The 23,487-nt window shown below is 40.5% G+C and overlaps 1 protein-coding gene and 2 long non-coding RNA genes across 20 annotated transcripts in view; 2 read left to right on the top strand and 1 right to left on the bottom strand.

The window, feature by feature from the left end:
* Positions 1 to 704: 704 nt before the first annotated feature.
* On the top strand, positions 705 to 18,452 carry LOC118666290. Of its 3 annotated transcripts, none has more exons than XR_004970928.1 (5): positions 705 to 930; positions 1,269 to 1,364; positions 5,983 to 6,627; positions 7,493 to 12,755; positions 18,390 to 18,452. It is a non-coding gene; the product is annotated as an uncharacterized LOC118666290 (long non-coding RNA). The 3 variants fall into 3 exon arrangements; XR_004970929.1 differs by lacking the exon at positions 705 to 930 and having other exon boundaries at positions 949 to 1,364; positions 7,493 to 7,644; positions 8,195 to 12,755; XR_004970927.1 differs by lacking the exon at positions 705 to 930 and having other exon boundaries at positions 949 to 1,364.
* EZH2 (enhancer of zeste 2 polycomb repressive complex 2 subunit) overlaps positions 5,782 to 23,487 on the bottom strand; it is a 60,071-nt gene continuing 42,365 nt past the window's right edge. For 11 of the 16 annotated variants that reach the window (XM_036328413.1, XM_036328410.1, XM_036328419.1 and 8 more), the window contains exons 7-20: positions 22,506 to 22,608; positions 21,852 to 22,015; positions 15,720 to 15,811; positions 13,890 to 14,130; positions 13,152 to 13,321; positions 12,621 to 12,715; positions 11,640 to 11,680; positions 11,137 to 11,262; positions 10,510 to 10,688; positions 8,701 to 8,796; positions 7,874 to 7,955; positions 7,063 to 7,143; positions 6,851 to 6,935; positions 5,782 to 6,294 (exon numbers count right to left, since the gene is read on the bottom strand). In XM_036328413.1, coding sequence (XP_036184306.1) covers positions 6,225 to 6,294; positions 6,851 to 6,935; positions 7,063 to 7,143; positions 7,874 to 7,955; positions 8,701 to 8,796; positions 10,510 to 10,688; positions 11,137 to 11,262; positions 11,640 to 11,680; positions 12,621 to 12,715; positions 13,152 to 13,321; positions 13,890 to 14,130; positions 15,720 to 15,811; positions 21,852 to 22,015; positions 22,506 to 22,608 — 1,625 coding nt within the window. In that variant the 3' untranslated portion in view covers positions 5,782 to 6,224. The remainder of the gene's footprint in view (positions 6,295 to 6,850; positions 6,936 to 7,062; positions 7,144 to 7,873; positions 7,956 to 8,700; positions 8,797 to 10,509; positions 10,689 to 11,136; positions 11,263 to 11,639; positions 11,681 to 12,620; positions 12,716 to 13,151; positions 13,322 to 13,889; positions 14,131 to 15,719; positions 15,812 to 21,851; positions 22,016 to 22,505; positions 22,609 to 23,487) is intronic. The other 5 variants (XM_036328414.1, XM_036328412.1, XM_036328411.1 and 2 more) reach the window with 4 other exon arrangements.
* Positions 18,458 to 18,908, top strand: LOC118666291. Its single transcript, XR_004970930.1, has 2 exons — positions 18,458 to 18,511; positions 18,649 to 18,908. It is a non-coding gene; the product is annotated as an uncharacterized LOC118666291 (long non-coding RNA).

Raw genomic sequence — 23,487 nt, 5'->3', positions numbered from 1 at the left:
AAGTTGCAGGTTATAAAAATAGTAATAAGACTAAGCATTTATATAATGGTTTCCACATTTATTTAGTATCTTTTTCAAGTGATTCCCAGTATAAACCAGGACCACCCAGGGGACTTGCCCCTCCTACCCCACATCATAAAGATCCAGGCCCCAATACTTCCACCTGGGAACCAAGCCCAAAGCTGCAGTTACTTTATTGGCCTCTGGGAGACACATCCAGGAGTCTCAGAACCTGTTTTAAACCCCATTGCTAGTGTGTGTCAAGTTTCTCTAGGACAGTGATGGCAAACCTATGACACGCGAACTCATTTTTTTGATTTTTTTCTTTGTTAAATGGCATTTAAATAGATAAAATATCAAAAATATAAATCTTTGTTTTACTATGGTTGCAAATGTCAAAAAATTTCTATATGTGACACGGCACCAGAGTTAAGTTAGGGTTTTTCAAAATGCTGACACGCCGATCTCAAAAGGTTCGCCATCACTGCCCTAGGACAGTGGTTCTCAACCTTCCTAATGCCTCGACCCTTTAAAACAGTTCCTCATGTTGTGGTGACCCCCAACCATAACATTATTTTTGTTGCTATTTAATAACTATAATTTTACTACTGTTATGAATCGTAATGTAAATATGATATGTTGGATGTATTTTCATTGTTACAAATTGAACATAGTTAAAGCATAGTGATTAATCACAAAAACAATATGTAATTATGTATGTGTTTTTCTGATGGTCTTAGGCGACCCTTGTGAAAGGGTTCTTCGACCTCCAAAGGGGTTGCAACCCACAGGTTAAGAACTGCTGCTCTAGGATCAGGAGTGCCCTGGGGTGAGTACCTTGGCTAAGAACAGGAAGCAAAGGAACAGGGATGAGCTAGGAGGTGGTTACCCCACATCCTCAAATTCCATACCTGTACCTGCGCACTCACGGTAGGTAAATTGGGAGGGGGGCGGGGCGGGGAGAGACTTGAACTTTTTCATTTTATTCCCCAAACCATATCCTCACCTAACAAGGATGGTCAAGAGCCTCAAAACACAAACCCAGGTCACTGGAGTACAGGCTCAGTAACGGGGGGAACAGTTGATTCAGGAATGAAGCACCTAAATTTAAAGTGTTTTTATTGACAGCACTTTCGAGATGACCAAATCTCCTTGCTGAACGTTGGTATCTAATTTCTTGGAAAAACTTAAGATTTTACCACATACAGGTGAAAACTCAGATGTTTTGGACTGAATCCTGCTTCTGAAGATGACTTCTTTTCTTCCAGGAATCACAGTAACTCCGCTGATGGTGGTTTACATGCCTAGAACGGGAACGAGATCTTTTCCGTTCTCCAGTGGCAGACCACGTGGCAATTGTCAAGGTGAGATTTCTTTTAAACCACGGTTCATACTTGATGTGCTGACCCTCACTGGGGTTGTTTCTGACAAGGGGCTGAGGGAATAGCAAGCATGTATTTCAGCTAATCCAACAGGAGCCCAAAGCTCAGACAACTTTTCAAAAGAATACTTAGGTTCTCAAAAAGTTCACGATTTGGCCCTGGCTGGTGTGGTTCAGTGGTTAGAGTATCAGCATGCACCAAAAGGTCACAGGTTCGATTCCCCATCAAGGGCCATATACCTGGGTTCCAGGTTTGATACCTGGTTGGGGCTCATATGGGAGGCACCCAATCCATATATGTCTCTCACATCAATGCCCCCCCACCCCTTCTTCCTCCCTTCCACTCTCTAAAAATCAATGGGAAAAAATCCTCCTGTGAGGAGTTTAAAAAAAAAAATTCACAAAGTCAGACCCTTTCTTGATGACCCATCTACATAATACAACTTAACTTTTACAGGGTAGGGGCAGCTGTTGAGATTTTTGGGTCACTGAATGGATGTAGGGGAGGCTGGAGGCCGAATGAACCAAACAGTATTGAAAAGTAATTAAGCAGCAGTTTCTGGGTAGACTATCCACATTGCGGATGGATCACGAGAATTCTCGTGGTTTCTGTTCTATTGTCATTGAGAAACTGTGTAACGGAAAACTCATTCACTGGAGTTAAAAATTACAAAAGAATTAAAAGTGATTAGTCTCTTAGTAATAAAAATAACTTTTATATCAATTTGCTATTTTTATAAAATTATGCATGTATTTGCTGACAACTTATCAGATATTCTAAGTGAAAGTGATGAAAGCTTTGACAGTGGCAGTGATATAGTTATTCCTTCAAAAAGGCGAAAAATCATAATTTCAAGTGATTCCAAACCTGAAAATTTGAACAATTCCACACGATTTTGAGTGTAATTTGTGTCTTGGTTGCCAAGATGATTGGTCAAAAGAGGACTTTCACCCTAATTTGGAAAAACATGAAGGTAATTCTAGGGTTAGTTATACCGTCTGATTCTAAGAACATCATTGAAATCCCCAACTTGGTTTTTGACGATCTGTTTGAACTACTTTGTCATCAATCGAACATGTATTATAACCAAAATTTGGGAAAGCACAAAATTTCGAAAACAACAAAGTGGTCTCCTGTTACTCCAACAGATATGAAAAAAATTTTAGGGCTGATAGTGCTAATGGGGCGCACTCAAAAGGATACTTGGAAAGAATATTGGTCTATAAATCCAGTTCTAGCCGTTCCAGTATTTCCTCAGACGTTAAGTCAAAATCGTTTTGAACAAATCTGGACTTATTGGCATTTCAATGATAATGCAAACATGACTAAACCTTCATCCAGGCTATTTAAAATTCAATCTGTACTCAACCACTTTATTAGTAAATTTCAAACAATATATAAACCTATGCGAGAATTATCGTTAGATGAAGGCATGATTCCCTGGAGGGGATGTCTTCTATTTTGAACTTAAAACCTAGCTAAAATTATTAAGTATGGTTTACTTGTGAGATCAAGACTGGGTATATTTGCAATATGGAAATTTACACACAAGGAAAAAAATTGAATGACTATTCTGTCACTACTTTGGCTGTATCTGGAATTGGGGCATCACATATACCAAGATAACTATTACAATAGCATTTCAATTGCAGAAACTTTATTACTACATAAAACAAGAGTTTGTGGAACAATTCAAATAAATAGAGGCTTGCTAAAATGTTTGAAAGATGAAGCATCTACACTTAAAAGAGGTGAAATAGCCTTCTGAAGAAAAGGTGACGTTTTATTGATTTGGAAGGATAAAAGAGAAGTTTGAATTATTTCAACTATTCATGATGCTTCCTCTTGTGAAACAGAAAAGACAAATTGGCATACTGGAGAGGAAATAAGCCAGTTTCCACTGTTCCGTGTAATATTATATGCAAGGTGTTGATCTTGCCGACCAGTATCTTTCAACATGTAGTGTCCGTAGAAAAAACAATAAAATGGATGAAGAAAGTAGTGCTTTACCTGATTGTGAACTACTCAGTTCATTCAGGATTTATCAAGCACTCAATCCAGAAAGCCAAGTAAGATACAAAGACTTTCTTGTAATAACTAACTTCAAAATGCAATGGGTATTTAATTTTAAAGCATGCCTTTAACATTTATGTAAAACGTTTTTTGTACTCGTTCAATAGAAACTTACCTGGCCACTGGGTAAAGCTAGCAGTAAAACTACTGATCTGCAATGGGTTGATAGATAAATTATAAAATATTGATTGAAAAGAACTGTGAAGAAGTTTGTGGGTGAGGTGCTGCCTCGACTTGGGGTCAGGACTGTAGCTGTGGGTCATCTTTGTAAGGTGGTTTTTTAAATCTTTATTGTTGCAAGTATTACAGACCCCCTCCCCCTTTTTTTTAATTTATCCATTTTTAGAGCAGGGAGAAGGTAGAGAGAACATCGATTTGTTGTTCCACTTAAGCATTCGTTGGTTATTTCTCATTATGTGCCCCGACCAGGGATTAAACCCCACAACCCTGGCACCTTGGGACCATGCTCTCACCAACTGAACCTGACCCAGCCAGGGCTTCATGAGGATATTATGATCATTAGGTGAAAGCTCAGGGTAGAGAACAATGTGTAATATTCTTAAACTGTTTGGAAACTATTTAAAACACCTGTATTCTGACACAATACTTATTATACTCTTACTTCTGTATTCCTCTGGTAGGGAAATAAACACACATAGACTACAGGAGCGATGATTTTCAACTGGTGTGCCACAAGGGCACTGACCTCTTTCCCCTTAGATTGTCAAATAAAATGACAACTGCCAATACAATAGCTGTCAGGTATGAATCAAAATTATAACCTATTTTGTCAGATCAGCAAAAAATATATATTTGTGTGTGTGTGTGCCACAGAATTTAAGTAATTTGTTTGTGTGCCATGAGGTGAAAAAGGTTGAGAATTGGTCTACAGTAATGGGGGGAGCATACTGTTATTTATCTCTGTGCCCCCTCTCCCCCCAAACCCCTGTATAAAGTCTGAAGTTGACCAACTCTGCTGTAGATGCTCATCACATGGGCTATAGTGAACAGGTGAGAACATCGTTCTTCATGAAGGTTCTAAAAACTTGCTGTGTATGAAGAATTACTGCTTCTTTATCTTTATGCTGCATTTGGGTCTGTGGTGTATTCAGTGAGCAGAACCTCTCTGGACTCAAGGCTCCACCACCCAGTTGTTTGCACCTGGGGATGCATTGGGAGGTGTGAACAATGGGAAAGTGTTGGCTAGAATGAGAGCCCTGTTGATAGATACCACTGGGGTGAGCAATCTCAGGATGTCTCCTGAGCAGGCTCACGTGTGCTAGTGCACAAATGGGCTGCACTCATGCTGAGTGCCCAGGTTGGAGCATGGGCACCCAGGGCAAGCCTGAGAGTTTTCCTAAGTGACTCCATCAGCAACAGCCAACTGAGCACGCGGCACTGTTTCCTGGGGATAGTTAAGTGTGGCAGAGCTAAGGGTAACCCATAGGTGACTAGCACGTAAAGCCAAATCTTTTCACTGCCAAAGCTAAGTGGCAAATTAACTTTATTTTAGGACTCTTGTTGCTATAGCTTGTGCATTGACTGATGCAACAGAAACCAGTCTTATCAGTATTTGTATAATTAGTAAGTTTTAAATTAATTTCACGTTATAAATCAGTAATTTTGTCTTAACTATAGAAAAGGCCAACTACACAGACTGACTGGAGCCGTTTTTAGAGTTATCCACAGTATTGGTCAGTGTATCTTGGGAGGGGCTGGAATGCTATCACTGTACCCGCAAGGTTTCCTTGAAAACTAGTTTGATTATAGCATCCTCTTTCGTGGGTAGGTAAGGAATCTTGTCACACTGCTGCATTTCTAAAGGATTGTCTAAAGGACCTTAGAACAAAACAGGTTCTTGGAACTCACCTAAGCCAACACTGTCGTTTTATATGCAGAGAACGAGGCTTAGAGGTAGCTCTCCAGACCTCACCTGGCTGACTGGGATATGAGCCCCTATGAGCCCCTATCTCAGGATGCAAGTAGTGTTAATTCATTTAGTTATTAATAGGCGATATTTAGTATAACTAGGCAAAGTATATACAATATTATAGGTAGATAATAAAAGTCATGTTTCTATTACATTTATACAGGGGTGGGCAAAGGCAGATTCATACAGTTGTAGTACAAATACAAGAATAAACTGTTTTCTGCACTCACAACTATAAACCTACTTTTGCCCACCCCTGTATTTAATATGTTATAACTAAGCAAATCAATGCTACTAGACAAAACCAAAGGTGTTAAATGTGAGAGTTTGTTTTCCCTTGGATGCAGTCCTTTTCTAAAATCAGCTGAAGCTCCCTGATAAATGCCAACAGTGGGAAGAAGTTCAAGTATTATTTATTCAAAGTTGAAAAATGTACCATACTGCATTATTGCAAAAACTCGCTGGTACAAAACGCTTTGCAGCTGGTGAGAAGGCATAAAAAGTTGACGTCTAAACTCATTACTATTAAATTATTCTTACAGTACATTGCAAATTCAGAATTTCAAACTGCATTTTCTTTTTCTAAATTGCCCACAGTACTCGAGGTTCCTGAAGCTAAGGCAGCTGTTTTGGAGGAGGCGGGGAGGAGGTAGCAGACGTCAAGGGATCTCCATCTCACGTTCGATGCCCACGTACTTCAGGGCGTCGGCCTGGCTGTATCTGAAACGGCAGGAGACAGGCATGACCGCGGCCCACCGAGGTGAGAATGAACACAACCACCCACTTACTTCAGTGGGTGCAGAGAAAGGCACACACATCCAGTGACACCCAGCTGCGCCTCATTCACCGCGTCCTCCCACTCCAGCACAGTGTGTCCTCGGGCGCTGTCCCACCTGCTTTGGGTCGTACCTTCAAAGTGACAACACACGGGCCCTAGTTTATGACAACTCAGGACTCAGAGACGGAGCTTCTGACTGGGACGTATATTCAGCCACAGGATTGAACTAGACAGTCATCTGACTACATTCAGGAAAGTTTTAAATAGCTTGTCAGTTTATCCCACAGAGCCTAACAGTGTAAACGGCCAACCTGATACCAGACCTGTGAACACCATCTGAGGGTGAGCAGGTAGGTTACTGGCCAACAGTCTTCCAGCACTGGACAATTTAAGACAACCCGAGCATATCCTCAAGGACAGCAACACTGACTGCATCATGATCACACCCAGCTCCTACCAGCAAGGTAAAAAAATGGGACTTTCTACATTCTTTTCATTCTATCTTTAAAATAACCAGTGCTTGTATAATGGAAACTATATCCTAACTTCCCACCAATACCCAAGGCAAAGAATGACCTAAGATTAGACGCTCCAACAACATAAGACCCAGCAAGAGCAGAGAGTCAGCCTCTTTCCCGAGTCCAGGAGAAAGCCCTCAGGTCACACCAGAAATGCACTGTTACTAACCTGTAATCAAAAAACAGCTCTTCACCAGTCTGGATGGCTCTCTTCGCAAAGATCCCTATCCTGTGATCGCCATTCACCATCATGACTAGAGAGAGACACGCTGGTGTCAGCCAGGGAAGGGACAGTCACACAGGAAATCTCTCCATGCCATGCATCACTATCACTGGGGGTCCTGGCATCAGAACAGGAATTCTGACTCCAGAAACACCTACCTTTTGCATAGCAGTTTGGATTGACTGAATGATTTGCAAAACGAATTTTGTTACCCTTACGGGTTGCGTCCACCACAAAATCTAAAGAAAAAATAAGCACAATGCAGTGAACAATTTTAGTTTTAGATCAATAAACACAAAGTTCCTATGATTCTGGAAATACAATTGGTTAGTTCTTCAGGGATTGCCTTCAAAAGCAAGTAAATCATTCAGCCAACTTCGTCCAAATGACATTTGCAAGAAAATACCGTTCTAGGTAAAATGAATTGATAATTCAGGAGTTGTCTCTCAAATGTTATTAACTAACTATAAATATGTATTACTGAGCAAAACCCTGCAAAAAAAAAAAAAAAAAAGTAATAATTCTTCTCAACCTCAAGGATAAGCATTTTTGTATCTAAAATTAATTTTCATTCTCTCTCTGTTTCAGCCAAGGATTATCAGAACATCTTAGGTACTACACACCTGCTTTTCATCACAGCGCTCCCTCACCTCCCAAGAAAGCAGCACCATTTAGCTGCTCAGTCCCTTGAGAACACCCAGGAAATGTTGGAGAAGCTTTGAAATTCAGTGCCTTCCCAGGTCAGAGGCACTAACTGGAGGAAGCGTGCCCAGCTGACTCCAGACCCTGGGATGTCCCACAGCCAATGTCTTGTGTAGCTCAGAGTTCCCGAGACCACTTCCCTTGAACATGACCAGCTCCTCCCCACAATTGCTGGCAACAGCCCATTTTTAAGTTTCTGCCAGGGCATGAGAAACACCAGCTCCCAAGTGCCACCCAGAAACTGAGTGCTCTGACTCCTAAACATACCGTTATTCAAGTTGAAGAGAAAGCTGCACATGTATTTATCATACACTTTGCCTCTTCTGTCAGCTTCATCTTGAGAAATTATCTTAAGAAAGACAGTGTTGGATTAGGGACCAAACCACACACACAAGTTCATCAAGAGAAATGGAGCCCTGGCCAGTTTGGATCAGCGGTTAGAGCATTGGACAGAAGGGTTTCGGGTTCGATTCCCAGTCAAGGGCGTGTACCTCAGTTGTAAATTCCCCAGCCCTGGTAGGGGCAAATGCGGAAGGCAACCAATCAATGTGTCTGTCTCTCTTCCCTCCCTCCCACTCTCTAAAAAAGGATGGAAAGAATTATCCTTGGGTGAAGATTAAAAAAGAGAAAGAACCGGACCTTTCTGAGGAAACTCAATCAAGGGTCACTAAGGCCAATTTCTTTGGTCTGCATGCGACAAAGAACAATGGACTTGAAGGACTTCAACTCAGAAATATTTCCACATCAAAGGAATTACTCTTGAAGAAATTAATGGATCTTTCTACTGAATGAAAAACTCAAGCTAGCCCTATGACTTTTCCCTAACTCTATAACTGAAAAGGCGTAAGATTAATGACATTCCTTTCTAGGTCCTTATAACAATGAGGCTGTGGATCATGTAGGACAGACTCATCGCAAACCTCATGTTCTTACCCCTTGTCTCCAGATAAAGGCTAAATGTGACTAGGACTGAAACAGTCCAGTTGCCAAAAAAGGCATTTTGTGTTAATCCATTTCTAATCAGACCCAGTGATGATCAATACAAAACAAAGTCGCTACATACCAAGCCCGGAGCTGGATAGCTCTGGCCTTACCTCTCCACAGTATTCCGAGATGAATTCATTTTTCTGTACAGGATCTTTGATGAAAATCCCCCAGCCAGCCACATCAGATGGTGCCAACAATAAATGCTAGAGAATAAAGCAACAGTCATTTAATCAGGAGAGCGAAGTGGACTGGTGACGAGATCACAGGGTGAATCCCTATAAATCCTCTGGCCCCTTGTAGCCACCAAGTACCCTGAATTAAGAGCCTGTAATGAGAGGTAAACTTACCCACTTTTGCGAAAGGGGCTGACAAACTGCAATGCTTTTGGTTATTTGTAAATAAAGTACAGAACATAAGATCTACCTCCCAGAAAATATCAACTAACCATCCTTCAACAAGGTACCTACAACAGCTACCTTTGCACTTCCTGTCATTTCTTCAGCACTTGACTTAATGATTCACTTCAACCAAAAACAAAGCTCAGCTGTTCCTCCCACAGCAGCTCCTCACAACAGCATGGAGAACTGCCAAGAGGTGGTATCACTCTCTCGTCAGCTTAGCATTCTGTTCTTAGCAGATGCCAAATGGTGAGCAGGGCCAATTCTAGTTAGAGTATGTCTGGGAACAAATCCCTCACTTTCCACCATGGTTCATTATGCTTTCATCCCAAATTTCCTTTAAAAAGGCCCCTAATTACCCAAGCTATTCCTATTCTAATCCAGCCTAGATTCACCTGCCAGGGAAATTTCCCAAAACCTCCCAAATCAGAAACTAAATTAGCTAAATAACATGTTAAGTACATGAAAGTATCTACAGTTTTCAGATTTAAACCAAAGGAGTTTATGCTATTACAGTTAGGGGTGGGGAGTAGGAAATGAAATTTTTTTAGGGTTCATCATCAGGGTCTGCCATGGGAAACAGTAGAGAATCATTGTGACAGAATGACCTCAATGGATAGGAACTACCCAGAGAAAAGCCATCTAAACACTTGAAAACATAAGAGCCAAAAAATAAGGCACTACCAGAACAGGAACTCCTGGTAGGAGGGGGCGAGGCTATGAGCAGTGCAGTAGTGTGATCTAATTCATGTGACCCAAGGCAGAGGTCCACAGTGGGGCCTGGGGTTCTTGCTCCTTTCAAGTCCTCAAACTCTGGGATTCCCAACCTAGAAATGGGTTCATAAGGGTACTCCCTCATGGAGTTATGAGGGCTAATGAGTTAATACACAGGGCACTTAGCCAAGTGCCTACTATATCTTAAATAATAAATGCCAGCTATTATAATAAAAATGGTTAATTGAATAAACGCACCACCTACTCCAAGGAAAAGACACTGACCTTCCCCAGTATACGCTGTTAGTTTCCTTTGCTTGGTCATTAAGGTCACGGTTGCTACAATTAAAAAAATCACCTGCATGCACTTCCCAGTTATGTAATTCCTGGCTGTGATGTTTTCAAGGTTATTAAAAGAACAGTCTGCAAAAACTACTGTGGGAAATTTTATCTCTTGTTCTGCACAGAAGGGAAATTGGCTACTATTTGAAAGAATGGGTCTCTATATTCAGACAGAACACCATTTATTTGCAGGAAGGAGAATAGATAAATGGCTAATTCTATTTGCTAAACTTAAAAAATTCAAATCATCTACTAAACAACTAGAAAAACACCTCTTATTCCAAACCTGAAACCATTCACAGCTGGTTCCTCCTATGCTACAGAGGTGGGAGTGGCTCCCCAAGGAGAAACTCAGGCTCTCCCCGTCAGCTGTGTCATTCATTCAGTGATCACTTTTTGGCCCCAGCTAATGGAGTGAGACCACTGGCCTTGCCCTGCCATGTCCCTCATCCCTTTCCCCACCTTCTTGGAGCCCCGCTGGATGCTGCAGTTCTTGCAGGACACGTTCTTGCTGTCCCAGTGGTCAGCAGCTCCGCACGTCAGACACAGGTCAGGGTCGCACTCCCGGACGGCCAGGTAGCAGGGGCACTGCTTGGTGTTGCACTGTGCTTTGCAGCGGCAGCCAGGAAAGCGGTTCTGACCTGCAGAGACAGTCACCGTCGTGGACTCATGGAACCCTCACAGCAGCCTCCCTATCCTGCTGCACAGATGAAGAAAAACTTCCTGTGTATCCGAGCTTCATGTGCCGCTTCAGTAATAATGAGTATCACCACCCTTATGACAAGTTCGTTTATTCTGAAAACTGAACCACCCCAACTCTGACAATACTGGTTCCCAGAAAGTATTTGGGTAGCTATTTCTAGATTCCCCTTACATTCTGTGCCGTCACTATGATTAAATTTAAGCCACCAGAGACAAACAGCTCCTTTCATCCCATTAGCCTGAGCACTGGCTGGACACTGGCTCCGCAAGAGCCGCCATGTTGTGTCAACTTCAGTTACTATTTTTTTTGCAGGTTGTGGGCTGCACATAGCTGACCAAAGGCCCACTTAATTCTCATGCAATTGCATCAAAGCAACAAATACTTACACTCTGAACTACACTGACAAAACTTTTCACAAAAATTCTGTGCTATCACACAAGGGCACGAACTGTCACAAGGCTGCCGTGGATGGTCACAGGGTTGGTAGTTGTAAACGTGGTTAGAGGAGCCGTCTGCATCAAGACAACGGCATGCAAGTCAATCAGAGGTGGGAGATGATCATACACAAGGAACAAGAACACATTCTTCCCGTTACCTTGGAGCGTAGCAGGCTTTCCCTACCTGATACATATTCCTGTCTACAAAATGATAGCCGAAAGCACCCCCCACCCCCATCGCAGGTCCCCAGGGTGCGGCTCCTTTACCCACCTGTGACTCGCCTTCACTGCACAAGAGAACTGACTGGCAATATAATCAACAGACATCCTCCACTTAATTTAGCTTAATGTACAGAAGTCAATTATATAGAAGTATCATAAACTCTAACCCCGTTACTATTCTGAAACGATAAGCAGACATTTTTAAGTTGAATGAATAGATAGATGCCTACCTTTTTTCAGCTGTATCTTTCTGCAGTGTGCAGCCCACAATCTGCAAAACACAAAGAAAACAGTCTTCTCCAGGAAGCTAGGAAGAATGGTCAGCACAAATCCCACAGAACCTCCTTGAACAGGTCTATCTGTGCCATGAACATAGGGGTGCCTTAAATCCAAGTGACTGAAAGATGCAGCTTGCATTGCATTTGTGGTGACTGGGGAAACAATGACCAAGAGCCCTGATGTGTGCACTTTGCAAGGTCACCTAGTCAGGACTGAGGGCGGCCACCCCTTCATGTGCAGGTTCCATTTCCCTACTGGTTCATTCTGATGTTGCTAATACTGGCATGTCTTTAATCACTCAGTTGAGCTCCATGGTCAGAAATAATTCAACCAAAAAATTCCGAATTACCTACTAAAGCCTGAATTCTATTGGAACACATCTAAGTTCTTTCAGTTCTAAATTAAATGGAACAGCATGTACACACGTTTCTAGATGCTCCCTTACCAACACCCAACTGCAGAAAAACTGGGGAGAAGACATTAAAGCTGACAGTCCAGCCGCCATCTTCTGGCTCTGCACTTACAAACCAAGTCACCTCACTCACTGCCATAGGCCTTGGAAAGGTAACATGGCTCCTCAAAATATAAACCAGCGCAGAAGTCATATACATCACACTCAAGCTCGGAAACATCTTAGAACAAATTAAATGTTCGCTTAGCCTTTACTGCAAAAGTTACTAGGTTTGTCTCAACCAAAAGCAGCGGAGTAAGCATAATTTTTATGACTCTTAAGACACAAAATCTACTGACACTGCTGTATTCTTACAGAAGAACATCGGCAACTGCTCGTGGAAACAAAACTCCACAAGTCTACTTTTGAGGCAGCTCAAGTTCCTTTCTTAATGGGCCAAGTAGAGGCTGCCCAACACCCTTGGACACACCTGGCCTGCAGCATCCTGGTGACATCTCAGAATGGCTGCAAGTGGACTTACCGGTGTTTTCTCTTCTTCTTCCTTGGAGGAGTATCGACATCCTCAGCGGGAACTGGAGCTATGATGCTGGACTCTTTGACCCGAAACTCATACACCTGGACAAGAGGCATAGTCACAGCTGTGAGGATCATAGTGGTAAGCAAATTTACACATTCTTATACTAATTAATATCAGAAACATGTCTCTTCTGTGACATTGCTCAAGTGCTGGGGACAATAGAGAGCAAAGCAAGATGTTGTCTCAACCCTCATGCAGGGACAGCAGCTGTGATTACATTATGATCAGTAATCCCTCATGTGATCAATAAGGCTTAATCTAAATTCTCACTGGCTTTTTAAATCCATTGTCACCTAACCTGAAATATCTAGTCAGAAGAATAATTTCCTCTCAGTTCCCTTTCAGTGGGGGAAAAAAAAAATGTACTTTCCAGGAGATGAACATCAGGTTAATAATTGAGACTATTCTTACACTTGGACAAGGATTACATATTTTCCCCCCTCTCTGAAAGTCTTTATTAATCAATATACTTACCTGTCTACATGTTTTGGTCCCAATTAACCTGGCAATGGCGCAGAAGTTGTCGTAGTAGGTACCGATGAGGACCCGGAACATGGAGGCCTCGGCCCCGCTCCACTCCACATTCTCAGGGGGCTCACTGTTCGGCTTCATCTTTATTGGCGTTTGACAACGAGAATTTGCTTCTACAAACCAAAGTTAAGCAATGTTCAGGAAATGACAACTGCAGAACAGAGTATTAAGAAGTAAAACAGGGTGTGCTTAAGAAAAAAGCAGGAAGTGAATCATGTTTGAGGACAAACTGAGGTAGAAAGTGTCACTAAACTTTTTCCCACAGAACCAGGAGCCTAGGCTGCTTTCATGACAAAGGCAAACGGGCTGTTCTGTTATTTGTGGTTAAGTCACAGGGTAGGACACCTGAAGCCCAGTCAGGAAAATAACCAAAACGACCGACAGAACATCCAGGATATTAAGCAGAGCGACATGAGCCCCGCCCTGGAGGAAATGGCACACTGGAAATAGATGAACTTCGAACCTCAGTGACCAAACAGTAAACATCGTAGGCGGGCCAGGGGCAGAAGACAGCAACAAGAACTCGGCTATGCGTCCTTCCTTGAGAATGCCCTGGTCTTAGATTTCTCATTTTATTGAAAACTAACCAACTAGGAAAATTATTCACTATGGCACATGCCCTTACTCTCCACAATGTGGACCTTTCAAAACAGTGGTAAAGCCAGTTGTCAGGTCCCCTACCAGAGGAGCTCGAAGTTTCGTCTTTTTTCTCCTCTTCTTCTTTATCATTGTTCTCTCCACCTGTTTCGGTCCCAGCTTCCCTGTCACTGTCCGTGTCCTTTGACTCCAGCACATTAATGGTGGGGGTGCTGGGCCTGCTGCTGTTGTTGGGAAGCCTCCCTCGTCTGCGACCTCCTGGGCGTTTGGGGGGCGTCTTGATCCGCTCAGCAGTGAGGGCGGCAGCGAACTCCTTTGCTCCCTCCTATGAAGTGAAACATGGAGGAGACATCAAGGTCAAGTTCCACAACTCATTTTGTTGAAGGAGAAAACAAAAGATTGAATAAGCAAGGTAGTCAAGAAATTTAACACAATATCCATTTTCCACAAATAGTTGCATCTCTAAATACGCTTGTTTTCTTTTTCTAATAGTGTGGAACAGGGGTCCTCAAACTGCGGCCCGCCGAAAACATTTATCTGGCCCGCCGGGTGTTTTTGCCGCCGCTGTGTGAGGAATTTGTTCATAGTTTTTTTTTAAACTATAGTCCGGCCCTCCAACAGTCTGAGGGACAGTGAACTGGCCCCCTGTTTAAAAAGTTTGAGGACCCCTGGTGTGGAAATGTCAGAAAGACAGAAATGAGTTCTATATATTGCTACAGTGGTATGAAATCAGGCAAGACAGTTCTATATTTGTGAAATGCATTAACTGGTTAGTAAGTTAAAATATAAAATATATTTTACGTATATAATTTCTTTAAAAGTGAAATTTTATGAGGAAAATCATATACTTCCTGTGCATGTGGAGTCAAACTCTCCTAATCTGGCTGGGGTTTCTAAGACAGCACATGCTTCTATAGTCATGGTTAAAATACACAAGAATACAAAACACATAAACATGCTGGACTTTGTCATTTCTATTAAAACATCCCATTTTTTCCTGTGAGGGATACACAGCCCCAGGAAGACACATGAGGCTCAAGGCTGTGAGGGTTACATTCTGTGTGACGAAGAGCAACATCCAGTCTCAGAAAGTATAAAACAATGGTGAGAGCACTGACTACCGAGAGACCAGAGAAACATTTCAGATGAGCCAAATGAATTCTGCCTTGTGAAGAATATATAAAATAGTGCTCAAGAATCCCATTTTTAGTGGCAATAGAAGGGAGAAGTTTGAGAGCAGCCAACAGTTTTATACTTCATTCTACAAAAACCAAATTGCTTAAAAATAGGATACCTTCTGCAGGTGCCATTCAATGAATCTTCTGTCCAAAATCCAACAGGCAATATATACCCACTTAGTTCCTAGGTAGGAGTGGCTTGGTTCAAAGAGGGGAAATGGTAAAAATAAGATAGTACCCGTAAAAAAAACAACTTTTCTACCTCATACTTCCCTAAACCTTTACCTTTTCTCCATCGTTTTTTTGTTGTTTTTTTAATTCTGTGGGCCCTATAATACAGCTTAAACAACGGGTCTAAAACTCAAAGAAAGGCTATGGCTCTGAGAAAGGCTTAGGACCACTATGTGTGACTATCCAGTTCCTGGGGTTAGGTGGGCTACCTGTGCTGCACACCCTCAGACTCTGGAAGGTGTAATGTTAGTGTCCTCGATCCTAAAGACTGAATTGTAGCTGAAGAGGTTAACACATACACAAAGACTAATACAAGATCAATGAAGGACTAGTGTGTGCAGTACCTGAGAGCTATGAGAGATACATGGGTGAGAACCTCTGCCTACCGTGTGGCCAGGAGAAGCACAGGGGAGCCACAGTGTTAATGCTGATTGCACACACCTCACCCAGTTCAGAATCAGCACTTCTCAAATGCCCTTAAGGAACAAATGGCACTCAAGCTTACCAAATGCTGGTAACACTGTGGTCCACAAGGCTTGTTGTCCAGAGCTGTTTCCGTGTTCTTCCGCTTGTAAGTGTTAGGTGTTGCATGAAAAGCTGCAAAATAAAGATAAAATACCCAAATATAAAATATTTACTTCTTCATTTCCCCTGTTTCAATGGGAAAAGTCAATGAATACATTTCAGTCTTGCTAATACGTGATTCACATCCCAGAACTTTCCTCCCAGTTCTTACTGAATTCTCACCATGTGTTTCCCTTGACTCCTGCAGGGCACAAACACTGCATTCTGGAATGATTAGTGGTTTCACATTTTTCTCCTCACAAGTATAACTGATGCATGTAAACTCAGAACTATGGTCATAAACATTTGATATCTCCATAGAAACAACTGATACACCCTCTACAATGAAATCAGATTTCCTATTTTTACCAAAAGAATTCTGACATCTACAATTTTTTTCTTCATAAAGAAAAGTCAGCAGTCTGTCAAATGGAAGAGAAGAATGGAATACCACTTGTTAAAAACTAATTTTTAAGCCCTAGCCAGTTTGGCTCAGTGGATAGAGCATTGGCCTGTGGACTGAAGGGTCCCGGGTTCGATTCCAGTCAAGGTCATATGCCCAGGTTGGGGGCTCAATCCCCATAGTGGGGTGTGCAAGAGGAGGCAGCCAATCAATGATTCTTTCTCATCATTGGTGTTTCTATCTCTCCCTCTCCTTTCCTCTCTGAAATCAATAAAAAATATATTTAAAAAACAAAACAAAATTAATTTTTAAGTATAAAGAGGAGAGCCTCAGAACACTAAAATGCATTTTCTTTGACTCAAACACAACTCAAGGACCTAGTGAGAGCCTGCAACCAGCACCTTTCCACAGGAAAATACAACAAAGTGTTTGAAACTTAAAATTCCAAATCATGTGTTACCAAAAAGATTCACACTGCAGTATACTGGTACACTGACCAGGTATGAGTGCACAGCAGTGAGGACTTCAGAGAATTTGTGATCATTAACTCCCAGTGCACAAGGCGAATACTGGCAATGATCTGTTAAGAACTACACAAAATGAAAATTAATTTGGGTAAAAACAAGTGACAGACTCATAAAATAAGTCATTTAAAAAATATTTGTAAAAGGTCATACTTAAAATGTAAAGACAGACTGATGAAGGAAGGAAAACAAAAAGACAACAAAGTTAAGTTTTTAAAAGTAGAAATTCAAGGCTCAAATTCTTTTCAAGTGCTTAAGTTTTTTTCCCCCCAGAACAAGAGCCTAAACCATACAACTAACTTTGCACTGGATTAGATTTTGGACAGACAAGGACCCCTAACACACAGACTGTGCACACAGAAGGCTACAGTCACATTAGGAGCCCAGAATTACATCAATCCAAAAACAAAGCAGTCATTAGCCAGAGTTAGTGCACACAATGAGTAACACATTTTTGGTAAAATCTGTTTTTAGTTGTGATGCCTCCTCTAACACCTGATATATTTGTAGATTGATATTCTCACCCTAATTCAGTGAAAATAAAGGCACATATGTATCTGTAGACAGAAACACACACACACACAAGTAAGGACAGTAGCCTCTGGTGGTCCTTAACTAGAACTAGGTAACAGGACTTATTAACCATAATCATAGTCTCGAAGACAGGAACAACTTCAGACTATAACGACAAAAATCAACATATTTATAATCAAAGATACTTTAATAAATTTTAAAGTACCATTATTATGACTAGATTCCCTCAGCACAATTTCAAACAAGCCCATATATATAAAGAATTCACTCTTCCAGAAATGTCCAGAATACTTTTCAAATAGACATCTTAAAATACTAATATTTGAAATAAGCTACTAAAAATTATTTCAAGCTAGCCTGGACAATGTGGCTCACTGATTGAGGATCAACCTATGAACCAGGAGGTCTCGGTTTGATTCCTCGTCAGGGCACATGCCTGGGTTGCAGGCTAGATCCCCAGTGTGGAGTGTGCAGGAGGCAGCCAATCAATAATTATCTCTCATCGTTGATGTTTCTATCTCTCCCTCTCCCTTCCTCCCTGAAATCAATAAAAATATATTTTTGAAAATATATACTTCAAGCTAAGTATACAGAAAAATTGTTATATAAAAGTCCATCATCAGAAAAATTAAGGCACGGTACCTTTAAATTTTACAAGGAGCAAACATGGACATTTCAAGGATTTTTGTTTGTTTTAATGTTGAAAGCAACCTATGAAATCTTGATGAAAATTCATCTAAAGCCCAGCCATTATATAAGCTCAGTGGTTAAGCATCAACCTTTGAGCCAGGAGGTCATGGTTCAATGCCAGGTCAGGCACACTGCCTGGGTTGAGGGCTCGATCCCCAGTAAGGGGCGTGCAGGAGACAGCCAATCAATAATTCTCTCTCATCATTAATGTTTCTATCTCTCTCTCTCCCTCTCCCTTCCTCTCTGAAATCAATAAACATGTATTTTTTAAAACTTATCGAAAGGTTTTCAAGCAAAGGTAAAAGTTACATACAATTCCAGCTATTCTCTATACCTGTGTTTGAGATTAAATTGGCAACACTAAAAAATAACCAAAATATAGGGGGTGTGTGTCCCCCCCCAAAAAAATGTATATAGAGTTTAACTGTTGATAACTCACTTAGTTTTAACTCCTTTTCAGGTATAACTGATTTGAAATAATGGGTGAAGCCAGACCAAGCTTTGAACAAAGAAAATTTATCCTGCCTGGCTGGTGTGGCTCAGTGGTTGAGCATCAACAAGAAGTCACCAGTTCAATTCCTGGTAAGGGCACATGCCTGGGGTTCTGGGCTCAATCCCCTGTAGAGGGCGTGCAGGAGGCAGCCCATCTCTTTCCCCCTCTCCATTCCTCTCTCTCTAATATCAATAAAAACATCATTTTTTTTAAATGTATCTTAAAGTGCCACAAGATTTTAAAAGATAAAAGCTTATGGTACAAGACCAGCAACAGTCAACGAACAGCGAGCACACAAATACTGAAGAAATTATTCTTGAGGTTTAGGATTCCATTGCTTTGCATTATCAGCAGTGCCTGGACCAGAATGGTCATCAGTTTGAAAACAGGCATAACAACAACAACAAAAAAACTATTCATTTCTGTAGATTCTTTTAAGTTTTAAAAAATTAACTGTACGTTAATAAAGACTAACTTTATAATCATTCCAAGTGTGTATACTTTTTTGGGGACACATTGTATACTGAGTAGCCCTTACAATCTTATAATGTTTCAACAAGTAAGTGATGCCTCAAATACAGAACTGGTGAATCCAAGGATCAGCACTGGAACAAACATTAGTGATCACCTGTTTCCAGGGAGTTCTACAAATCAGGAAACAGGAACAAAGGCAATAATTTGTGCAAGTAGTTGTTTGGCAGCAGGTGTGACCAGACACACACTCCTCACTGCATGGACAAAGAGAACAGCTTCACATCAGACACCACTTCCCTGAAATACTCACTTCTTCAGCTTGCTGTCATGTGACAAATGATCAGATCAGTACAAATTATCAGTTTTATACATTAACTTCTGCTCAAAATACTGCTGTTGTCTGTTCTGATTAGAGCTTGGTACTAAGAATGAATTCTTACTAAATACTTACATATGGAATCACATAAATTCTTTTGTGTATATGACAGATATCAGACTTTTACTAAAAAGTCCCTCACAGAACAACAATGCCAACATTCAAGCATGGGAAAGCAGTGACAGCAGCAAACAGAATTCTGTGTTCAAAAGCACACACTAGGAAGCTTTGGGCATTATCTCATTTAATTCTCACAAAATACCCAGGTATTAGGATCCTCATCCCCATTTCACAGACGAGGAAAACAGACTTAGGGAGGTTTAGTCACTGAGAATTACACAGCAAATATGAATTCAAGTATGTCTGAAGTTTTTTAACTATTACACAGCTAAAATACTAAAAAAAAAAAAAAGTCAGCCATCAATTATAAACTTGAAATACCTTCTTTGATATTCTAACCAATTAAAATGTTAAAATCTCAGCCCTGGCTGGTGTGGCTCACAGTTGGTTGGGTGCTGTCCCATGCACCAAGAGGTTTGGGGTTCGATTCCAGGTCAGGGCACATGCCCGAGTTTGAGGCTCAATCCCCAATAGGGAGCATATGCATGTTTTAGTCTCTCCTCCTGTCCCTTCCTCTCTCTAAAAATCCATTTTTAAAATCTTTAAACATCAATATACATTACAAAAAGAACATTCAAATGGACTTTCACATAATACCAAAAAGGATAAACTAATACAACTGTTTTATGCTTAAAACATTCCTCTGTAGGCCATTCAGACAATAGACAGCACATCAAAATATCCCACCAAAAGTTCTACTTTGGTCCACCATAAGCACATGCAGACATGCAATTTACAATTTTTTGTTGTTGTTAATCCTCACCTGAGGATATTTCTCCATTGATTTTAGAGAGTGGAAAGGAGGGAGGAAGAGGAAAAGAGAGAACGAAACATCTATGTGAGAGAGACATATCGATGGTTGCCTCCCCTATTCAAACTGGGGCTGGGGTTTGAACCTGCAATCCAGATACGTGCCCTCTTAACCAGGAATCAAACCCAAGACCCTTCAGTGCACTGGTCAACACTTTAACCACAGAGCCATACCGGCCAGGGCAGCAATTTACAATATTTTTCTTTTTTCTTTTTTTTAAACATATTTTTATTGATTTCAGAGAAGGGAGACACAGGAACATCAATGATGAGAGAGAATCATTGATTGGCTGCCTCCTGCATGCCCCCTACTGGGGATTGAGCCTACAACCCAGGCATGTGCCCTTGACTGGAATTGAACCCAGAACCTTCAGTCCAGGGCTGATGCTCTATCCACTGAGCAAAACCAGCTAGGGCTACAATATTCTTAATAAGAATTGGACATATTTTACAAAATGACCATGTATAAAGGGAAATGCTTTTCAAAACAACTTTTCAAGGGCTATGTGAAACCCAAATAAGATATGTATTTGATAACTGTCCAACAGCTATTGATTATTAAAACTACCAAATCAATTTAAACTAGACAGGAGTGTGGATAACAGCAAGGAGATGGGAGACATAATGATAATTCTAAAAACCAATGTTAAGTTTTTCTACCTTAAGATAACTAAACCACTTCACACACAGAAATTACTGTTTCCAAGACTAAGATGCACATCACACCACAAATCACGAGCTATGCAGATAGAAGTGCACAGACAGAGCAAAACTCAACAGGAGGTAAGAGCTAATGGCTTGGGCAGGCTAACTCACATTGAAACATATGACTGGAAAATGAGGGGAAAATTCTGTGAAAGGTGGGTTCAAACTGAAAAAGACAAAGCACCTTGGAGCCATTTAGTGCAGGGGAGATTGGTGCAGAGCCCCTACCGTGTTACCATGTCACCAACATCACAGTAAAATGTGATATGGGAAAAACTAACCTCTATATCAAGTAAACTCTGCATAGGAAACTGGGAGGTATGAAATATATTTTTGAAATATGTTCCTCAAAAAGCAGTTGGTAGTTTTTAAACCGTGCTTAAAGAAATAAATTCCAGTTACCTGGACAATTTACCACGAAACCTCATTCCCCAGCAATATAAGAAAATATTATGTGTGCCATACTTCAATTTCATTAAGACTATTTTATGTTTTACCTATGTTCAAATGCGGGTATTTGTAAAAAGAAAAAATTTAACACTAGATAGCTAGATAGATGATAACATCTATAAGCACCTTGAACAAATTTTGTTGAAGAAATTGGCTAATATCAATATCGCAGTGTTGCCCTGGGCTATCAGCTAGTTCAAAGTAATAGTTTATTATGAAACAACTGCTCCATTAGAATTTATGGAAAAATCACTGACCTATATCCCAGGTTGGTAGGAGATAGCAATACAAATCAAACTCATGAAAAGACTTTGGAGCAACCCTCAAGCAACAAATTAAAAATAGTAAGACACTGATTCTAGCATTTTTCAATCTGAACTGCAAGATTAAATGATAAACTCTAGTTGTAATCAATGAAAACAATTTCCAAGTTGCTCTAAAACATAATTCCACAGCGAAGATCGAAAATGAAAACATACAGTAACTGCACTTACGGTGTAGGAAGCAGTCATACTTGAAACATCGCCTACAGAAGAGTGTGTGAAATGAATGCAGGCTCTGCTCCCTCTGAACAGATTTAGCATTTGGTCCATCTATGTTCGGGGTACATTCTGGAGGCAGTGCCCCTGGGAGCTGCTGCTCAGTGAGTTCTTTATACCTGACATGAACCAAGAGAAATGTAAGTTAATGGAAAACAAAAGTTACAATTTTAAAAATAAAGGGTTTTTTTGTGGGTTTTTTCTTCTAAAAATAAAGTTTCTAAACAGATTCCATGTATTATTTCTATCTTGCCTAAAGCACAAAAGACACATCTATAACCATCTGTGATGAGCCAATTACACATTATGCAAGACATATCAAAAATCAAATTCATGAAAAATGTTCTTATATTAAACATCAACTGCACTAAAATTTCTACAAGTGTCCAGAAAAATTTTCCTCTACATGTACTATTGCGTATTATGTGTGTTTGTTCTAAAAGGTTTTTAAGGCAGAGCTCCACAGGTTTATGCTTCACTTCAAGTGTCTTGGCAGACGTGACAAATGAAGCAAGTGGCTCATCAGCTACATTACATTAGTTCCATTTCCAATAAACCAAATGGTGAGCGATATCCCATACAAGACTGCCTCACAAGAACAAATCTTACTTTTCCTTTAGTTCTTCTGCTGTGCCCTTATCTGGAAACATTGAGGAAATGGCTTCAAAAATTTTGTCAGAAGGAAATTTCCGAGGTGGGCGGCTTTCTTTATCTGAACAAGGAAATATGAAAGGGCAAAAAGAATGAAAGTAAACAAGTTTTCAAACTTTCATTTTTTTCCACACAACTATATGTAAAAAAGATCATCTTCTAAGAAATTATCAACTTTGTGTTTCACTTCCAATATATTTTACATGTATCTATGGCATGACAGTTAAGTCAGACAAAAAACAACTTCAAAATCCAATATGGAAAGTTTTAAGCAAATTGGGAGGCAGAAAAAAGTGGGCAGAAAAATGGTAAGCAGCTCTACTACTAACTGGTTTTGTGACCTTGGTTGGTCACAGACCCACTTGGGTCTGTTTCCTCATCTGTAAATGAAGGCACTGAACTAGATGATCACTAAGGTGTCCGTTATAAAAAGTTTATGCTTCTTTGAAACTGAAGTTTTCCCCCAAATCCTTCTATGTTATCTTAAATAATGAGCTTTGCCAAGTCTCCAACAACTCCTGGTTCTGACTGGACCTCTGTTTCTCAGGTATGAAGTCCTCACAGCTGGTTACCGTTTATGGTGTCTGAATTGTTTTTCTCTAGAGTGTGAACTTAATAAGTTACTTCACAGCATTAAACCTCCTAACTCCTCCACTATGAGACAGATCCACCTGTGGAGCATTATGAGGATCCAATGAGCTAGTGCATATAAAGTGATCACTACTTGTACAAAGAAGAGATCAGCATGTTATCTGATGATGATTATGACTGCCCAGTGAAACGCAAAACCAAATAAATATTTATGTTAGCCAAAGGAAATAAAGACACTCAAGTACAGAATGAAATGTTACAAATAACATTCTAATTTTGATTATACTGCTATCGATGTAATTTTTAACAACAAAAAAAGGAATGACAATCTACTTGTACTCTATTGTTT

The sequence above is a fragment of the Myotis myotis genome, unplaced genomic scaffold, assembly GCF_014108235.1.
Source record: "Myotis myotis isolate mMyoMyo1 unplaced genomic scaffold, mMyoMyo1.p scaffold_m19_p_11, whole genome shotgun sequence".
Taxonomy (NCBI): Eukaryota; Metazoa; Chordata; class Mammalia; order Chiroptera; family Vespertilionidae; genus Myotis; species Myotis myotis.
The sequence above is the reverse complement of the archived record's forward strand: the minus strand, read 5'-3'. Positions and strand labels throughout refer to the sequence as shown.